Source organism: Grampus griseus (genome assembly GCF_964374135.1).
Source record: "Grampus griseus genome assembly, chromosome: 18".
Classification (NCBI taxonomy): Eukaryota; Metazoa; Chordata; class Mammalia; order Artiodactyla; family Delphinidae; genus Grampus; species Grampus griseus.
Window position 1 is genome coordinate 33,816,786 of NC_139012.1, and position 21,579 is coordinate 33,838,364.

General features: G+C 33.9%; 1 protein-coding gene across 5 annotated transcripts in view; it reads left to right on the forward strand.

Annotated features, from left to right (window-relative positions):
- DACH1 (dachshund family transcription factor 1) overlaps positions 1 to 21,579 on the forward strand; it is a gene marked incomplete at its 5' end in the record, with an annotated part of 415,516 nt that overhangs the window by 343,979 nt on the left and 49,958 nt on the right. For all 5 annotated transcript variants that reach the window (XM_082675572.1, XM_082675573.1, XM_082675575.1 and 2 more), the window contains one exon: positions 20,095 to 20,246. In XM_082675572.1, the coding sequence (XP_082531698.1) occupies positions 20,095 to 20,246 (152 nt within the window). The remainder of the gene's footprint in view (positions 1 to 20,094; positions 20,247 to 21,579) is intronic.

The window sequence follows — 21,579 nt, forward strand, 5'->3', positions numbered from 1 at the left end:
TATGGCCTCTGTGGAGGCCAGAGGGGCCTGGGCAGCCTATGGACTTGCCATATGGGCCTAGAGGGAAAAGGTAAGTATTACACAGAGAACAAATCTACCATATGGACTGGGTGGAGCCCTTGAGACTCTAAATACTTCCTTATACTGGAGCATTTTCACAAAAGAATAAAAAGCACATAAATAATACATTATACAAAAACCCTTGAAAATGGATCAATTGTTTAGATTTAATATGATGCTTTCAAGCAATGTCCAGAGCATATAAATAATCATGGTTTACTTTGAAATGGCAAAGAGGATCATCAATCATTTACCCCTGACATTTTTACATTGCATTTAACATCTGTTCCATAATAGCATGGTACAGTAATACACTTAACATCATATTATACACTGAACCTAAACAAATAAATATAGCACTAAATTAGAGTTTCTGAAAGTTTGCCTTGCTTCTATGGATATTTTTGCAAATGCTGAATTATCTACCCCTTCCATCATTTGAATTTTTTGTTATTATACAAGCAGGTGAAATTAAACAAATGGCAAAAACAATTTTCTTGGTACAATCAAACCTCATTAATTTTGTTTCTGCTAATATGGAATTTATGATAATTCAGCTTGGGTTTGATAAAGTTTACCTTTGTACTAGATATGAAGAAAAGATTTGCTCAGCCAATTATTAGTATAAACAAGATAACAATGAACATGTTTAACCCACTTAAGAGAGCATACTTTTAAAGGATTTTAGGACATTAATTGAATGCAAATATATACTGCTAATAACAAATGAGTCTAATTTAGTCTTTGAAACAGGTCTTGTAGTACCTGTACTTGTTAGCAGATGGTTCCAATTACTGTATATACTTCCAAAGTCTGTGCATATTTCTTTGTAGTGTTCTATTTCTTATACTTTTTTTGAATTTAGCCATTTCCACTAATCATTTTCTCACTTTATTTTGCAAAGCATCTATGTTTCTGTTTTTGTGTGTGTGTGTTTTTTAACATGTATAATCCTTAAAAAAAAGATTACTTTTCTAGCTTTTCTTTAAAGGCATAATGCTTCTTCTGTGGGTTCCTATAATTGGGTTTTTATAATTGAAACAACAAAAGGCTTATAAGAATCAATTCAGAAACACAACTGTTTGGCAAATGTGGATACATCTGAAATTATATTTCAAGTTGTTCTTTGCAATTCTTTATGGCCAATTTACATATGAAAACACTTATTCATACAGGATTTTGATAAGTTCAGGATCTGGTATCATTGGATTGAGTTTATTCATATTTTGAAATCCAAGAAAAGTTTGTCAGAACAAAATTATCCAAATCTTTGGACTTTATTGGTCTATTAGACTGAATATTTATATTTCCTGTCAACTTCAGTGGTCTTTACACAGTCCTCATAGTTGCCATTTGATTTTTCCCTCTCTGGTTTGGAATTTTTCCTTTCTCCTGTGTTAGTTTTCCTCCTGATTCTCTAGAGGGAGATCAGAGCTTCTTCCTCTATGCCATTACTTTTCTCCTTTGACTTAATGGATGCTCGTTAATTCATGTTCTAAACCAAATGGAAAATCATAGGATTCTAAATTCAAAAAATTTGTAAGTATGAGGAATATGATGCACAGAAAGCTAGGCAGTAGTCAGGATGCCAAAGCAGACAGGTGGCAAGAATTTCTTGCAGGTGGTATGTAGCAAGTGAAGGCCTGTAAGCAATAGGCATTAGTGGATTCTGAAAAACAAATGTGTACACGTATTGGGGAACACTTGACCATAGAGAATTAGTTTCTGTGTCGGATTTCCAAAACCAAAAATGATAAGATAGAAAATGTAAGAACCCTAAGCCAAGGGAAACTGAAATATTGAGTGTGGAACCAAAGCACAGGTTCTGGCATGGGATTGGCCCCAATTATAATATTAAGAATAAACCCTGTAGGAAAACAAGGCAGGAACACGATTACTAGAAGCAGTACTGAGGGCCACAGCAGATGAGTAAAGACAAATTCATACTGAGTTTTTGTTTGTTTAATCTCTTAGCTTGATATGCCTTATATTACTCCTTCAGCTGATACTAATCATTGCCTTCAATGATTACTGACATTTGAATCTCTGGTTTGGAGCTAAATGGCATGTGCGTGGAGGCAAAGGAAAGAAGAGAAGGTAATTATTACAATTCTAGATCTGGGTCTATAAGGAGCCAACAAGTTTTCTTCCTTTTTATTTTTTGGCCTTGTTTTTTTGTTTCTCAATCTTTATTTAGAAAGCAAGTAGAAATTCTCGGCTCAAAGTCTTTGGTAAGTAAAACAAATGTTTATCTCAACAGGAGTGTCATCAAGCCCTTATATTCCCTCCACCCTATACCTTGCTACATCCTGGAGTCTTCTTTCCAATTTTCTCAGTTTGGTTAATGTCACTACTTTTTCCTGGCTCTCAAGCACACAAACTAAGACTTTCTATTTGACTTTGACTTCTTTTTTATTACACAGTTTAGTCACCAATTCCTATGAAATTCTTGCCAGCATCTCTAGGATTGGAACACCTGTTGATAACAAGGACTTAAATAGGAGTTTTCTAAATGGGCTGCCACTACTATACTCATATTTCTTCCATATTCTCATACTCTCATTGCCCACTCGTGATTTTCTAGAATTCTCATTGAAGCAAGGATTAGGACTGGTAATGGGCCTCTCTCATTGTTCCCTGTTACTATCAGCATTATTCCTATGAGGACTTCATGGGATATAGAACCAGGTAAGGTATGCAGTAGGAAAAAACCCTAAGTGATGAAATGGCATAAAATGTGATTTCACATTCTAGCTGTGTCCTTACTATGCAACTTTAGGAAAATTACTTCGTCTCTATAAGATTCAGTTTCTTTTATGGTGAAAAAAGGGTAATACTATGCAAGATTTTTTTGTGTGAGAATCACATAAAATAATGCATTCAAAGGTCTAGTGTATAGATAAAATAAAAGCATTTTACTGCAACATTGCTTATAATAGCAAATATTTTGGAACTAACTGATTGCTGCAATGGAAGAATGAATAAATAAAATAGAGTGTAGTTGTATAATCTAATTCCATACAGCACCTCAAATGAATAAATATATCTATATGAACCAATTTAGATAAGTCTGAAAAACATAATAAAACTTGGAAAAATATATTAATAGTATGATGTTATTTATGTAGGATTAGCCCAAAAGTGTGTTAAAGGTTACTCATGGTCTCACACAAATAGGAATATATCCAGATCTATATTTCTATATATTATTTATAACTATATAAACTAAAATGAAACACTACAAACTCATCATTTTAGTTGACTCTGAGAAGAAAGTGAATGGAATGGGACTGAGATTAATATGATAGAAGGAGCAGCTGTGGAATTGGGCAATTAAGTGGTCAGTTTTTGAACATGTGAATTTCAAGATGCCTATTAGCTATCCCATGGGAAGATGTGAGTCCGGAGATGAGGGCAGATCAGGCAAAAGGTCTGAGCTAAAGATATAAATTTTGGAGCCATCAGCATATAGATGGTATTTAAAGGCATGGGTCTGAATGAGATCATGAGGAATGAGTATAGCAAAGGAAAAAGGTCAGAAGGTACCATGTAATGTTTTGAGCTTGAAAAGATTAGATGAAAAGGAAAAGCAATAAAGAGACTAAGAAACTGCTATTGAGGTTCTGGGAGAAGAAGAGAGAATGGTGTCCTGGAAACCAAGTGAAGAAAGGGTTTCAAGAATGAAGGAATGATCAACCATCAAGGGCTGCTGATAAGTCAAGTACAGGGAGGTCTGAGAATTGACTATTGGATATGGCAATATGGGCAACACAGCTAATTTTGATAAAAGTCATTTTATTAGGAAGGTAGGAATAAAATACTGACTAGAGTGGGCTCAAGATTATATCTTGGGGAGAAGGTGAGATTACAGAGTTTAGCCAACGCTTGAAAAGGGATATGAAAACTGGGATAGTAATTGGAGGGAAGGATGGTATCAAGGGAGATTTTCTTTTTTAGATTAGGTGGGTTATATTACAAAATGGCTATATACAGCTAGAAGTATTCAATAAAGGGGGAGAAAGTCTATTCAGAGAGGACACAATTGTCCGAGCGATACCCTAATTATTTAGTAAAATTGAGACAGAGAAGAGAATGACTTACTTGATATTATCATTATTATTATTATTTTTGAAATGCTAGAATCCAGATTGAAATGCTTAGAGAAAATGTAAGCCAACCTTCCCCCCTAAATTTGAAAGTCTACATTCAGGATGGAGATAAACTCAAATTACAGCCAAGTAATCAAGTAACAATATAATTTTTAGCACATTCTATCTTTAAGTCTATATGGCACTCAACTGAAACAATACAAAGAAGTAAAAGTTATTCTTTTGTTTTCATTATCTTTCTAAGAGAAAATAAAAATAGTGATAGTAAGCAGCATGAGAGCTCAAGACAGATGAAGCCCAAGATGAAGAAGAGATGGGAAGAAAAGTCTTGGCTATTCTAAATAAATGCAGGCCACATGAATGATGTTTTAAAATGTTTGGATTAAATTTACAGCTGAATTTGCTGGCCCACAGACAAGAGAGCCGATCGATGCGTAAACAAGCTAATGCAGTTATGATTCTTTTGAAAAATGGATAGAAGCTTATTTCACATAAGCTGGATAGTGACCCTGAGGATTCTAAACTCATTCTTTAAAGGAATTTCTTAGAAAACAGGATGGTAATCACTAGGACTGGCATGGGCATTCCAGGAAAACATTCTTTCAATTTAACCTCATTTGTTTGACTATCAGGGAAATGTGGGAATAAGATGAAGAGATTTCAGTAAAGATATAGATAAGTTTTTTTTAAATGTTTAATTGTTAATAATTAATAGATGATAGAGGAAAATATATTAACACTTGAAGGACCAAATCTAAAGTAGAGGGAGAGTCTAAAGCTTTGATATAAATTTTGAGACAATAAATTATCTTTTTAAAAAAATTATTTCTCCTCACCATATACTAAGATTTTAGCCATGCCTTAAGGCTTGTATCCTGATTATCCTTCATTCTGAACTGGATTTCTCCTCTTCCAGGAAGTCCAAGAATGAACTAAATGTCCTTACTTGCTGCGATATTCCTCTCTTCTTAGCTTTGTTAGAGTGCATATACTGTATTACATTGAATTTGTTATTCATCTATAAATATTTCTAGAAAGACTAACTTCTAATTTGGCTGATTTGTCAACTGAACCATTTGGCAAAATAAAATATATTCATATTTCAGGGTTACTTTGGTTTCCCAAAAACTCTGATGAAATTTAGAATTGTGAAAGTAATTTTGTTTGTGAAGGAAATATCTCCCTTTAGAATATCATGATTTTTTGAAGCTGTTGTTATCCTAGGCACTGTATTCAAATCTCTGTGGAGAATTTGTGTGCTATACACTAAAAGTTAGGGAATAGATTTTTAGAATACATGATAAGAGAAACAATGAGGACATTATATTTGATGATTCCCAACCAAAAGGAAGAGACTAATATAAATTCTTCCTGTAACTGCTAACCTGGGCCAAGGTAGGTAGGGTCTATATCAGAATCTTAAGAGTTACCTGTGAGTTTTGAAAATTCATATAAATATAACATTTTAACTTATCTTTATTATGATAGTTCTTCAAATATAAAGATAGTTATGATAGTAGTTATGATAGTTTTTCTAATATAAAATAACATTAAAGGGCAGTGAGAGTTTTTTCATGTTTATCTAGAGTGTAGGAGTAAAACCTGCACGTTTGGTTTGCTTGTTCAAATGTGAAGCACTTTCTAATAAGGCTGAAGATTTTAATTGTTTTCAAATTTTCCATCAGTATTGTCATTTATGAAATTATGTTTCAATACATATGCTACTTATAATTTCAATACATATGCTACATATGTTAATCTTAAAGTATATGGGACAGAAAGTGTTAGTAATATAGACAATAGCAGTAAAACTTCCAGTTTCTAACTGGATTCCTCATTCTTGTGAAATCTTACTATATAGGAAGGAAGAATAAGTAATGAAGGATAATTTATTATGTCAAATAAACTTATTACTTAATTGCCTAAAGCCTTTGGTGAGAGTTTTTAAAGTAAATTAATAATCTAAACATAGAATAGTTATTGACTAACTAAATATATCAATAGAAGAGTTCTACACACCTGAATACCTGTGTGTACCTAGGTAGTTATATAGCTATGTTCATATGTGTATATAGTCATTTATATGCATATATACATACATATAATATAGTTTTCTTTGAATTTCCTTCAAAAACATTAGATCTTATAGGGTTATTTTACCAATAGTAATAGAATTTATCTAAATCTTTCTTAATGTGCTGTTAAGAAGATTCTTTAACCAATATATATGCTCCAAATTTGAAAATTCTGAGTAAAACAAAATGCACAAAAATAGCCTGAAAGATTAATTTATTTCATTTTGAAATATTTTGAAACATTTTTTTATTTACTATACACATGTATATTGAGAGCCTAGTAAGTGCAAGGCACTGCTAAAGGTATAGGGGACACAGTATCATCAATACAGAGAGGAATTTTGTCCTTAAGCAGCTTGCATTTTAATTAGAGGAGAGAAACCATAAAAAAATATACAAGAAAATATAGGGTAGCAATAATGCCAGCTTGATTTGAATTGAACAAAACATGTCAGAGGAATGAATAGTAGGATGGTAGGATAAAATAGTTCTACATTCTCATGAGATGTATGTGATTAGAAAGAATGTGCCTTTTCTGCAAGATGATCAGCCACAGACAATCTGCTCCCAAACACCATGGACCACAACCTTGTGTCCAGAGCTCTTGCAATTCTTGCCCCCTTACTTCTCTGATGTCTACACTAGCCACTCTCCTCACACTAGGTGGGTCTCAGCCGCACCACCCTTCCTCAGTTCCCATAACACATGTTCTCTTTCTGGCTAAGATTCATCTAACTTGAATGCATACAATCTTCATGATTTGAAAAAAAGAATCCTCAAAGTGAATCTGAGGCATCCATGCAATTAGACATATAGGATATAAAGTAGAAGATAACAGGAAATACCTTGATAGGAAACCATTGCTTGATGGTTTTTTTTAATTTGAATTTTTAAAGTAATTTTCACTTTTCAAGCAGTTTTTCCAATTAAATTAAAAACAGGTAATAAAGGAAAACTTATGCAAGATGTCTCATTTCTGACCTTTTCTTGAGCCAACAGCTGTTTTTCTCTTAAACATAATACATTAAAAAGCTAGGAACAACAATTTTATAATTCTGACAATGTCATCTTTTTTCTTTGCTACAAAGAGCAAGTGGTTATAAATTGGAAATCAATTTTTTCAAACTTTCTATAGTAAAGGTCCAGGAATTTGCATTATGCTTTTATGCTCTGAGAGTTGCAAAATAGCAGCTGTGCTGTTCAAGAATCCCCTTCTCGCAAGGGAAGAATGCTGACAATGATATAAACATACACCCTTAACTTTTTATATTTCCCTAAATCCTAAAAATTAGTGCTCTCCTTTGCATTTGTATATGACTATGTTAGAAAGCAGTTATTTTTAAAGGAAGAAGTCATAAAATCTCAATAGGTAAAAGGGTTATAAACGTCCTATCAAGTTTAATGTCCTATCAATTTCCAGGGAATAGTTTCTATAATATTCCTGACAGGATGCTTCTTGATTTTGCATGGACACTCTCTGTCATGACAAATTTAGTATTTTCCAAAGCAGCCAACAGCACTTTTAGGTACATGAATCAGATCTTACCGTTTTCTACCCATGCTTACTAGTCCCTTTTCTGCACAGAGTAGCTACAAATATATTAATTTTTTTAATTGGAATTTTAAAATTTAGAACTTTAAATATCATAAATAATTTTTACATGCTAGGTTCACATTTCTCAAAAGACAATCCAAACTGAAAGCATTTTTTATTGTATACCTTTTCATTTGTTCAGATCTAACTAATTTAAAATGTAACCTCAGCAGAAATGCATCTTTATTAATATAAGAACAAAGGACTTAACAAATTAACTAGTTTCGGAAATAAATTGCATCAGATATTCAACCAGTCAATACTAAAAATGTATAACATGCATTGAGGCATTGAGGTTACACAGATAAACAAGATGGCCAGAATTCCTTCTTTCTCCTTTATTTCATGTTAAACACACCTAAGGAAACAAACCTGTAAAGAAGTATGTTTGATTATAATTGTCAATGAATTTGATCATCTGAAATAATCTTGGTAAGATAGTAATTATTTTTTATGAATGGGAGGGGAAAAATGAATTGGTTCAAGCCAGTGAAACTGAAGGTGTAGATAGAGCTTGTAAGTATCATCTCAGGAGACTTTGTACGTTCATGTGCCATGCGCTCGGTCTCAAAATGGTTCGGCAAGGGAGGTGAGAGTGAAGGGGCCTATTAGAACACACCTGTGGCTTGGAAGGAGTTCTTGTGCTTAGTAAATTAACAGAAATTAATTTATCTAGATCAGCATGCTGATGTCTAGATTAGGGCAGTGTCCCAGTAGCTTGGTGCATGGTATCTTATCAGATGATGTAGAGTGGTCACCAAGAACTATGCAAGTTCCCGGTACGAGGATGGAGTGACACTGATGGAGTCAGGAGAGGGTTGGGTCTGCTAGAGAAAGAATGACTTAGAAATCTAGATAAAGTTTTTGTGGTGGAAAGTGAGGCAATATCATGGCTAGGGTCGCATGATGATGAAATTCAGGAGAAGCTAAATTGGAACAAGTGCAGAAGACAATTTGGGACAATAGCCAAGGACTGATTGTAGCTGATCAATGGGTAAGGCATGGCACCTGCTCCTTCTGAAGTAAATCTCTTGGACAATAATTTTTGTTTGTTTGTTTGAAGAATCTTTAAGTACGCCTTGATTTTTTTACCTCATGAAATGCATGTGTTAATTTAAAAGTGACACTTTCATGGTTAAATATTTCTCACAAGGAGAGTATAGACCTTGTTTGTATGGTGGCATTAGGAAAAGGATTGGAGCGAAATTTACAGAAATTTACCTTGGTGAGCTACTTAAAGTTAGGGTTGGTGTTAAAGGTCTGTTATACTCATGGTTGGAGTTCTCTGGTCCCATATATGGAGAATCTGGAATTTCAGTTCTAAGATATCTTTGCTTCAAACATGAATAATCATAAATGTGACAGTGGAAGTTGTCAATTTGGGGGAATCTTGGCTGCCTAGGGTGACCATTAGGTGGATTTCCAGGGAATAAGTCAGATCTTGCTTAAAAATGAGTGAAATAGAAAATCTCTAAGTTTTCTTTCTACTCTGAGATAAAATAACTGTAGAATTATTTTCTTTTTTGGAGTGTATGTTACTTGTACATATCTGAGCACACATATCAAATACCTTTTTAAAATTCTGATAAATATCTTACATTTTACTCCTTGGATGTTTAAAGAACATAGGCTCTAGAGCAAGATTACATGGGTTCAAACCCGGCTCCTCTCCTTACTAGCCCAGTTATCTTGGCAAGTTAATTAACTCATTTTTACCTCTATCTACTCAAGTGTAAAATGAGGATAACACTAGTAACAATCTAACAACTATTGTGAGGATTAAATGAGTTAATGCATGCAAAGTGCTTAGAACAATGCTTTGCACGCATAGGAAGCACTCTGTATATGCTAGTTATTTTGATGATACTGGTGATAATCTTTATCATACCAATACCTCTGACATTTTGAAAGAAGAATGAGTTAATAGAATCTTTCCTGACTGACCTTCCTTACTTTTTTTTTTTTTTTTTTGCGGTACGCGGGCCTCTCACTGCTGTGGCCTCTCCCGTTGCGGAGCCCAGGCTCCGGACGCGCAGGCTCAGCGGCCATGGCTCACGGGCCCAGCCGCTCCGCGGCATGTGGGATCTTCCCGGACCGGGGCACGAACCCGTGTCCCCTGCATCGGCAGGCGGACTCTCAACCACTGCGCCACCAGGGAAGCCCTGACTGACATTACTCTTATGTTAAAAACTTTATTATAGAAACTCTCAAACGTGCATAAAATTAGAAAAGGATAATGAACCCCCCATATACCTACCCATCATTCAGCTTTAACAGTGATCGTCTCAAGCCCAGTCTTGCTTCATAAATTCTCCCACCCAACTCCTCCTTTCCCCCAGAGAGTTCTGAAGCCGGTCCCAAACATATTTTATTTAATCAGTTGATGTTTATTTATTTATTTCTAGTGTGTATCTCTTAAAGATAGGGACTCTTTTCCCTAAATCATAATCATATTATCATTATCACTCCTAAAATCCCTTGATATTTATTAAATATCCTGCCAGGTTTCACATTTCACAGATTGTCCTATGTGTACATGTGTTTGTGGGTATGCATATCCTTGGAGTCAAAATGTTCTTTTTCCCTGTATTTCCTCCAAATAAAATCCTTTTTTTGTGGGGGGGAAAAAAGTCTTTATTGTTAAATAAATAAAGTGATAGTTTTTAGGGTCAATCACTTTTGAACTTGTTTTGTCTGAAAAATGAAATATGTGTACCAAACAATTTCCAAAGATATCTCACACTTTCGTAACTTCATGGTAATTTTAGTCCATGTGCAAATCAGGGTTTAAGGAATCCACAATGCCAGAACTATTCAATATTTCAGGGGAATAATTTGAGAATTTTGTTCTGTTGTATTCACTTAGCAATAAGATTCATTTTGGGTTAGGAGACTCATAAATGAAATAGAAGTGGGCAGAGGTAACAAGAGAGAGCAGAATATCAAGCCATGACACACCATGAGGGTGCCCAGTGTTCCTCGTCATTTTCTCTTTACTTCTCAAGGAATATTAATTTTGAAAAGGCCTTGGATTTATGTGACAAATTCTCTCCCCACCCCCTGAAAATTCTCAAAGCACATTTCAGAAACTCATTTTTGGCAGATGAAAATTTAAGTAAATTGGCCAAGGTCACAGCACAATAAGGGCAGAGTTATCAAGGCAATGCAGTTTCCTGCTTTTTCCACCATCCATGAAATTAGAGTAACTCCACCCCTTAAAATGAAAGGGTCTACTTTTTTTTCTTTCTGAAATTATAAACCATGATTTGGAAATGTTTTTTTACCATTAACTCAGACTCTCAAAAGTGGTCTTTTAAGGCTATGAAATGTTTGTGTGTGCATTATTTCAGCTACTACAACTGCATATATTACAACCTATACAATTTGCTTTAAAAGAAGAGTGGCTTTTTTGTTTGAGCTGATTTTCTTTTCATGAGGTATGACATGATGAAGAAGCTATCTGTAGGAACAAAACTAGTTCACTTTCTATGGGCAAGCACAAGCTGTAAAGTAGATTATTAAAGTACACAGAAATAGAAAGTTAGATCAGAAGTGATATTTTACTGTGAGGTCTTCTTTCGGCCTTATAAAATGAGAAAGAACTAACCTTGTTCTATTTCTGAGTCCTGAAAAAAGCCTCCTAGCAGGCATATCACCTTTAATTAGGTTTCTGCTTTTGGGAAGCATTCTACCAGCCCCCTTTCATTTATTTTTAATGATGTTATCACTAACAGGCAAACAGTCCCTTAATAAAACAAAAACAGTTTCTATATAAAGCCTGGTGTACATGTCCTGAGTCAGTCATCTAAAAACAAATGTTATGATTGTTTCCGTTGTGCTCTTAGAACCCTTAATGGCCCTACTGTGCAGATATGCAAAACATCAACCTAGGAAATATAACCGTGTCTGTTATGCAGATTTCAATAAATGCTTTCCCATATTCACTTGCAATATCAGCAGTGAGGTTAAACCTACAGGGTCATGGAAAAGACAGAAAGGTCAATTAAGTGGATTTTTTTGGCATAAGCTACACCAGCTCCTTCATAAATACTTACAGCTTAAGACTTTAAGAGACAAGCAGGGGTGAAAGCCACCCAAAATGTTTAAAAGTTAAATCAGTGTGTGTGTGTGTGTGTGTGTGTGTGTGTGTGTGTGTGTGTGTGTTTAATGTGTGGCACCATTGTATTTTGCCAAGAAATTACAGTTTGTGGGAGGAAAAAAAATCTATGCACAGATGCCTGAGAATTTTAGTTTCATCTTCTCAATGGCCAAAGGACAATTTTGCTGTCAAGGCCAAGTTTAGAAATTAAAATTAATGTATAGCTTGATTTAGTGTTTCCTCCATACATAGATTTTGAAACACAAATGCAGAATAGACAGAAATTAAAGACTCTCTTTTGAGAATAATGGTAGAAAATATACACTTTCCCCTTAAATATACAAAGTTTCTTTAGGACACTTAGTATCCCTGTTTTCCTTGAACCGTTATCCCTGTGTGGTTTCCTCACAACCCTTTCACCTTCCCTGTTTAAATATTTCCCAGTATTCAATGCCCATTTCGAATGCACCTTGCCATGAAAATTTTATTTTTCTTCATTCTGCTGTCAACTTGCATCATCTAAGTATAATCTCTTCTTTTTCTAAATAACCACTGGGTGTCATTTGAATCAATCTTTTGGCACATACCCTTATTAGGATTATAATTGCATGTATTTTTTTTATCTTCTTCCTAGGGCTTCCTCCTAACCCAAGGTAATGTCTCTGAAATTGCCTTGTAATCAATAGAGAGGTTTCCCAGTAGAAAGTATTTTTAGTTTTATTCTCCTGGGTGTAGTAAGCAGAGTCTATATCCTTCTCATTTCAGCTTCTGCCTCATCTCATCTCATTCACATATTCTTTCAACAGATATCAATCAGTTCTTACCGTATGTTAGGGAGCTGCAATACATGTTCTATTTCTTCCCTTAAGGAGTGGTCCCGAACTTTTGTCAGCTTCTCAACAGCAAACAACCCATGATAGTTGCATATGTGTGTAATAAATACTTTATGCCTTAAATTAGGCAGAACTGTGAGCTTGGTGTATTTCTTAGCACACCTCCATCATCCTGCCAAAGATGCACTTACAATGATCTCCTTTGAGTATTAAATCTTCTCATTTGTTTACCCAAACTTGAAATCCAGAGTTCTAATACTGCTTCCAGTATATCCAAGCAATTAAGTGTTCTTATGCTTTTCAGTCTATTTCTCCAAAATCTGTACTATTTTCTTTTTGTGTAAGTAAATTTACCCATTTTCTTTAGGACCTGCTACCTGAAGAAAATCAGTAAACTAGTTCATCCTCTTTGGCCCTTTCTCAAGTTATTTCTATCATAGTCAATTTTAACTGTTCACTGAACTAACTCAGGTTTAGTTTATATATGGCAACTGTAATAATATACAGTAGTAATTTTATTATCAACATGATATTTCATCATCACAAGGCTCATTAGAGAGAAATAATATAGAAACCACAGGCTTATGGCTCATGGTACAATATTAAGTTTCCCTCCATGGCACGTTGAAGCCAAGTTTACAATAGGAAATTTCGAATAAATTTAGTTATTTCTTAATTATTAATACTTTATATTTATTAGCATTTTATATTTCACAAAGCACTTTCATATACATAACCTAATTGGATTTGAACTACAGTCCCTTCAGTCTGTGGTCTTCATTTTAATAAATAGACCAAATGAGTCTCATAGAACATAACAGATGGATTCTTTGCTCAGTTATTTGCTAACGCTTGGTAGAACCAGGACTTAAACTTACCCCTTCTGAATCTAGCCTGGGTTACTTCTCATTTTACTGTAACTGTATCATATTATGGTAACGATTTTATGTAAAAAAATGGAGTAATTTTAAATCCAGAATTTGGAAAGTGGGCTTAAAATTTAAAATATGAGAAAGGACTTATGTTGTGATATTCCTGGATATTTTATAAGAATTGGAATAGATACATGAAAGTTTGTGACCAGTTTTTGATTTAAGATTACATTGTGGCATCAGAATTATTAGTTCCTATTGTCAAATTAAATCCAGAGTGTCTCGAGTAAGAATGAACCATGGTTGAGGTGTGACTGAGCTCAATTTAAATGACTGTGTTTTACATTTGAATGTAAGTTTCAAACTTTTTAAACACCAATACTTAATTTTTTAAATTATTCATGCCTCTACTCCAGTTGGACAATGTGGCTGATGAGTTTCCAAAAACACCAGTAAACTTAACTTTATATACAATTGTGATGGGAATTTATCAAAATGACCGAGAAAAATTTTTATTTCTATAAATAACTATTCACTTCTCTATAGACAGTACCATATTCTCCAGAATTTTTGTCAACATTTTTCTTTACTTTACCAGTACAGAAATATAACAGTTTCATGCAAACTTTCAGATCACTTGTAAACATTAAATATGGAAATTTTTCCATTTTAATACTGCTGGTATCTACTTCACATTACTATGAATAAATGTGAATTCCCTTGGAATGTATGGTTTTCTAAAAGGGAGTATTTTTCTACTTGGACCTTATGATATAATAAAAGATATCAGAGACAAAGATACACACACACACACACACACACACACACACACACACACACACACACTTGAAAACGAATATATAATTCAAACCCAAAGGGATTAGTTATGAAAATAACATATTAACAGGAAAGAAAACATTTTAAAAGTAGAGACTCATTACTTTTTCAAACAGCATTGTTCCTTAGGATATCCTGCTAAATTGTTATGTGTGATAAGATGGGATGGAAAAAAGCCTGTCTTACAGCGGCATCAATCTTAGTGATAGTCATTAATTGATAAGTGACTTAAAATATGAGTAGAATCATGAGATGAAATGATGAGAAGAATGAAATATCATTTTTTCATACTTTATTGATTTTGGAGTTTTAAAATATTTTCTTCTCTTTTTTACTTTCTCTTTATATTGTCCTTTATGTTCTAATTGATGTTAATTGATTATGTCTTGTTATAATTGTCATAATTATATTTGTTATAATTATTAAGATGTTAATCAGTAGCTTTTTCTGTTCAAAAGATGAAATCATTTGTTAGTTTATAATATGTGCTGTTCTGTTTTCCTTTAGAAAATCACTGTAGTTCCCTAGAACTAAATTAAAATACAAGAATACTTTAAAGTTAATAACCACTCTTTCTTAGGACTTTAAAAACAACAAGAACTCTTTAGAGAATTGGCATAACTACTGACCCCTACGGTTGTGGAGTATTTAAAAAGATTATGCCCTAGTTAATGCAGCTTTCAAAAGTGCTTACTTTATTCCTAGGAAGATGTACCCATCATTGCATCAGTCCTCAGTGTTGTGAATGACTGTCTTATAAATTTTTCAAATTTTATTAGAATTTATCAAATTGTCTAATTTGATAAAATGAAGCAAGATAATTTGACTCCTTATAAAATAGAGTTTGTAAACCTAAGTATAATCAATAGCTTTCTCTGAAATTTCGTGTTTGTGTGACTCATTCTTTTTCAGATGTTAACGAGATATCCATAACTCTTTGGAATTTGTAATTAAGATATTGAAATTCAGATGCCAAATTGATGCACTATCACCCTCCAATCAATATAAGTGAAATTTCCACTTAACTAATTTTTCTGATTTCGTATAAGGAGTAATAGAGAATGTGTAATTTTAGATTTGAGTGATACTAGAGTTTGTCTCATTCAACCTGCCAGTTTTTTAAAATTGAGGAAATTGAAGCCTGAAGAAGTTGTCCCATGTCCGAAGTAGCTGTTACTAACTGAACACTGAATTATTTTCATTATACATCCCAATGTATTCAGAAAGTAGTGTGCACAGTTTTAGTTATCTATAGCTGTGGAACAAATTGCACTAAAACTTAGTGGCTTAAACCATCATACATTTAAAATCTCATGATTTCTGTGAATCAAAAATCTGGGTACAACTTAGCTGGATACCTCTGGTTTAAGATCTCAAGAGTTTGCAGTTATGCCATCAGCGTGGCTTGCAGCCTCATCTAAAGGATTGACTGGGCACGGAGAATCTTTCAAGCCAACTCATGTGGTTTTTGGCAGCCCTGTCTCTTGTCCTTTGTCCCTGAGCAGGGCTGTCTCATGACATTACAGCTGGTTCCTCCATGGCAGGAAATATAAGGAAAGGGAGAGAGAGAGAGATGGAAACAGACTTTCTACAGCTGAATCCTGGAGGTGACATCCCATCACATTTGCTTTATTCTGTTTGTTAGGTCTAACTCAGACTAAGGGAAAGGTTCTATATGGGATGTGAATAACAGCAGGGAGGAATCATCAGAGGCCATCCTGTAGGCTACTATATACCTGCCACCTGCTCAGAGAAAATACTTCCCCAGTACTTGTCAAGTAAATTAAAATACTTATTTATTAATTAAGTCTTTATAGTAAAACGTCTCAGGTAATGGAATTGGAATATGGACTCTTGGTTGAACAATAGTATTCTATATACATTATTCTTTCTGATTTTATACTGTGATTATGAAAAAGTATGCCCTTGTACTTATGAAATATGCAGTGAAGGTTTAAAGATTAAAGAGGGAAGATGGTTCAGACATACATACACATGCACAGAGCAAGAGACGGACAGAGACAGAGAAATAATTAAAGACCAAATATGGCAAAATGTAAACAATTGTTTAATTTGAGGAAGGAGTTAAATTTGTTTCCAAGGGCTGGTTTAATAAATTACCACAATAAAACAATAGAAATTCATTTTAAATTACCACAATAAAACAATAGAAATTTATTTTCTCATAGTTCTGGAGACCAGGGGTCTAAAATCAAGGTATCAGCATGATGAGCTCCCTCCAAGAGACGAAAAAGGAGAAACTGTTCTTTACCTCTTCTAGCTTCTGGTGGTTGTCAACATTCCTTGACTATAGCCCCCAAATTCCAATCTTTGTCTCCATCTCCACTTTGCCTCCTCCTCTTCTCTGTGGCCCTCTTCTGTGTCTCAAATTTCCCTCTGCCTTTCTCTTATAAGGGCACTTGTCATTGGATTTAGGGCTTATCCTACATCAGGATGATCTCATCTCAAGATCCTTAACTTAATCACACCTGCAAAAACCCTCTTTCCAAATAAGCTAGAATTACTGGGATCCAGGGATTGGGCATGGACTTATAGTGGGGACCGGGGGGCTACCATTCAATACACTACAGAAGTATATAGGGATTCTTTGTTCAATTCTTGCAACTTCTCCATAAGTTTACAATTATTTAAAAGCATAGTATCAAAGAACAAAAAACAGAGATTACATTGTCAAATGCCATAATAATTCAAAGAGAATAGCATCTGACAAACTAACTTTCTTTTAAAGATAAAACTTTAAAAAATGTACAGATATATCAAGCTGCAATAGGTGTTTTGTGAATTTGTGCTTCATCATCATTCATTGTTTGAAGTCAGTGGAGATTATGTGATGTCAAAACACTCTTCCATGTTGTCTGGCTTCTCAAACTTTTGCTTTAATCTTCTTAAGACATTTAGGATATCAAAGGTCACTTTTATTTCAAAAGGAATAACTGTGTTCCCAATTTTACTATCTTTGTAGGAAGACTGAGACTTTCTATGATGTTAATTGCCACAAGATGACAACTTTTTCTCAGACAGTAGGGTCTTGAAGCCCAAAGAAATATTTTTGTTTTGTTCGATCTTTGATTAATTTATTTGTCTTCTTTTCAAATATGTTTATTGATCTTAAGAATCACTCTTTTTTCATTTCTTTATAGCTGTCATTGTGCCCTAAATTTGATTGAGTGAAAGTGGCTTAATGCAGTATCTCAACCATATAAAATGATAAATAAATGAATCTAATCACATAATACCATACTACATGATAGTCTGTTCACACTTACCTGAAGCCGTAAGGACAAAGATGAGCATTCCACTGAAGCAACTGCAGAAAAAAAAAAAAAATGACATTCACACACACCCCCCACATATTCCTACACATAAACAAGGAACAATTTTAATCCTACATTGGGAAAAAATTGGAGTAGCTAACAGAATAATGATGGAAGACAAAATGTTTTACTAACTATAAGAATTAGCTACTTTACAATTGGAATCTGTCACTAGGGTCTAGATGAGCTCTTAAGACTTGCAAATTGTATTTTTTAACATCACTTCTCCAGTTTCTAGTACATTGTTTAAGTAGATATTGGTAGTATTAAGTAAATACATATATAAATGTATATATCATGAGTGATTAATGAATTAACTCACACAATAGCCAAACGTAGTCAAGCATAAATGTATTGGTTAAGTCAAGTAGTCATGGGAATTATGGAACTTATAATCAAATGTGTGTGTGTGTGTATACATACATTTGATGCTTTTTGCTTGGACAACCTTTAAGAATTGTGGAGTCATAGACTCTAATGCTGAAAGCAAACTCAGGTGGTCGTCTGGTTCTATGCCTTTCTTCAAGAGACAAGCAATTATTATCCCCATGATCTATTAAGCCACACTTTCTTTAGTATGTGACAGCTAAGGTGATGCTGATCAAAAAATATAGCTCTTTATTCTTAAACTATTTCACATGCACATAGATGTTTAACAAGTGCCTTTGCAGAGCTATCATGAGAAAATGCTAGCAGCCTTGGTCTGGAGGAGTAATTTATGACAGCTAGGTAAATGGTGTCCAAGATCACCTTGATCATATTAGCCACATAGTAGCCCTACCCCTGCACTGCAGGCTTTCTTTAACCCTGGTGACAAGAGTGATTAAAAAAATAAAGAACACAATGAGTCCTACGCAGGCTGCTAACTCTGTTTCTTCTTCTAGTACCTGCTGCCTCAGATCATCTGTCAGTAAGTTAACAGAGGAGGGAGTGGAAAGAGAAACTGCTAAGGAATGAGTGAGTGTGTATGAGAGCAGGGTAGTTAACAGAAGGCCTTGTGTCCGTCACTCCCCTCCCCAACCTTTCTTCCCTTTTGGTTCATTAACTAGAAATGTGGAAAGGTGAGGGAGATGAATTTAACTTGTCCTGACATTAGTCAGAGACAGAGAAGTGCGGCAACTTCCAGAATATTTCTGCCCCAGAGAGAGGGAATTGGAAAAGGTGTTGTGTGGTTAGGTGTTGTAATGAAAAATAAAGAAATGATTCAGGAGAACAGTGGAATCAAATTATAAGCATAAAGGTAAGTGTGCTGAAGTTTTTAGCCACTTGCAAAATTAAGAGATATTATCAGGACTGTGCAAATATATTGCTCTAATTTTCCTGGGGTGAATTATGAAAATATTTACAAAACTGAGAATCCCGCCCTGAATAAAATTTTCTCTGTGATATAATAGACTAAAATAAACCATAATAAGTATGTATTTTAAAATGTTTAAATAATAAAGAACTGAATAAGAAGATTTCACCGTGAGAGTAAAAAGAATTTGTATCTGGGCGTTATTCTAAGTTGCTTACAATGTTGGAGAATGTTCAATAAGCAAAGTAAAGGTTAATTTATCTTAGGTTTTATATTTGATTTTTGAAATGTTTTGAGAGTTGTATATTATTACCCTTTCTTTAGACCCCTTTTTCATGTTTAAAAAACTAGTTTTTCAATATGAGGTGAGAGGTATTCAGGGCCAAAAGAATTAGATCTTTAGTTTTCATGATATTGAATTATTCAATTATAATTGAGAAAGAATATATTTGATTCTAGTTTTTATTTTAGTCGTGGAATTAAAGGTTTTAATTGTATAGTCACTTGTAGATTCCTTAAGAATATATTTGAACAAATCATTGATATATAGGAAGGGTTAATTGAGAAAGAGACACTAATATACATAGCATTTCTCCTATATGAAGCTCTAGAAATACCCTATTGTCAATCCGAACAGAACAAACTAAAATGAGATAATTGGGAAGGTGCCCATAAAGTCAGCCTGAATATATTATCACAACTATATATGAGATAATATTTGTTTTAAAAAGATTCTATGGCACTGTAAACTCAGTCTCATTAGAGACTGCATTTAAGAGGCTTATAAAGTTACTCATTAATGTTATCTTGTTGTATCTCCACAGCTTTTTCATTAAAGAAAATTCAGCAGAAAGCATTTTCTCCTGATAGCAGGAACCAATTTGCAATAAATGTTCTGGAAACCACTAGGGAAGCCATTACTGAGGTCTAATAAAAACAGACAAGCGTAACTTGTTCTATATTTTTGTTTCAATCACATACAGATGAGACCCCGCTTTCCACACCAACTGCAAGAGACAGCCTTGACAAACTTTCTCTAACTGGGCACGGACAACCACTACCTCCAGGATTCCCATCTCCTTTTCTGTTTCCTGATGGATTGTCTTCCATAGAGACCCTTCTGACTAACATACAGGTAGGACTTTTTCACAGTCTGGGAGAAAGGAACGTGGAAGGCTCAGTTGTCTATTTTTCCCAAATTCATACTATTCCAGCTTAATCCATTCTTGAGACTGACTGAACCATGGTATTGAAATTTTTCTAGCAATTTAAGATTTTAAACTTACTACACAAATCAAATTGGTTAGAAATACTCAAATATGTGTATATTACACACATTAATATACACACATTAAGGTGTATACACCTTAATGAAAACTTAGATGCAAATGACCTAGGCCTTTTAAAAATTATTCTGCCTAAATGCCTTCCTTATTGACAATTAATGGGAGGAATCTAACTGTTTAAGTTTGTCTGATGTACTAAATGACAGTATACCAGTGCTAATAAATATTTAGCTATTTTTAAACTGCTGGCCTTTCGGTGAGGAAATGATATGTTTAGTCGTTCAAATATGTCTAAAGTAAAAGAATCCAAAAAATCCCTTCTTTCATAAATAAGTTTATTTCAGTTAATAGGGTTTCTTCAAAGAATAGACTTCAAAAAGCCATACAAAACTTTCCACGGATTTCCTATGTAGTCTTCAGGATGTATATTTTACGTACAGTACATTATGAATCAAAAATACTTACAGTTAGCAATAACATAGAGCATGGAGCCAAAATAATAAGAGTGTTTGGGATAAAAGAAAGCATAATTTTCTTGCCCACACATGAAGTGGTCATGTGGACCCCAGATGGAGATTTTTGCCATCTACTTCAACACACTTGGAATAGCTAGTAGTAAGCATACGCTTACAGATACAGTGCTGGTAATTTTTTTTTTTTTTAATCTTTGCTCAAGCACTCGATCCTTAGTGATATTTTTCTGTACACATTTCCTACCATATTAAACTTTCTCCCAGTAGAAATGTAATTAATTTTATTTACCCCTCCAAGGACATAACAGAAGGCCTTTAATGTAACATATCTTCTCATCTATTAATATGGCATTTTTAATACTAACGTAATTAGAGTCTCCAGAACTGTATTCAACTTTAAGGTTTTATATCTCAGTAATTGAAATAAATCATCAGTCTAGCCTAAATGTAATCAAGGCTAAATAATTGATTATATTTTAGAATAAACATAAAACTTATTTTTTTCAAAATTTGGCCCATATTATTGTTTTCCAAGGTAGAGTTTTTAATGAATTTCTCCTTTGTCAAATTAAATGCTTTCAGAAAATATCCCTCAACGTTTTAAAATGGACACTCTGAGAAGTAAGGGAACAATTTATTTTCTTATGTATATAACCCCATATGAAGCTAAGCATTTAACTTAAATTTCTCCATTTAGGTGTCTGTATCT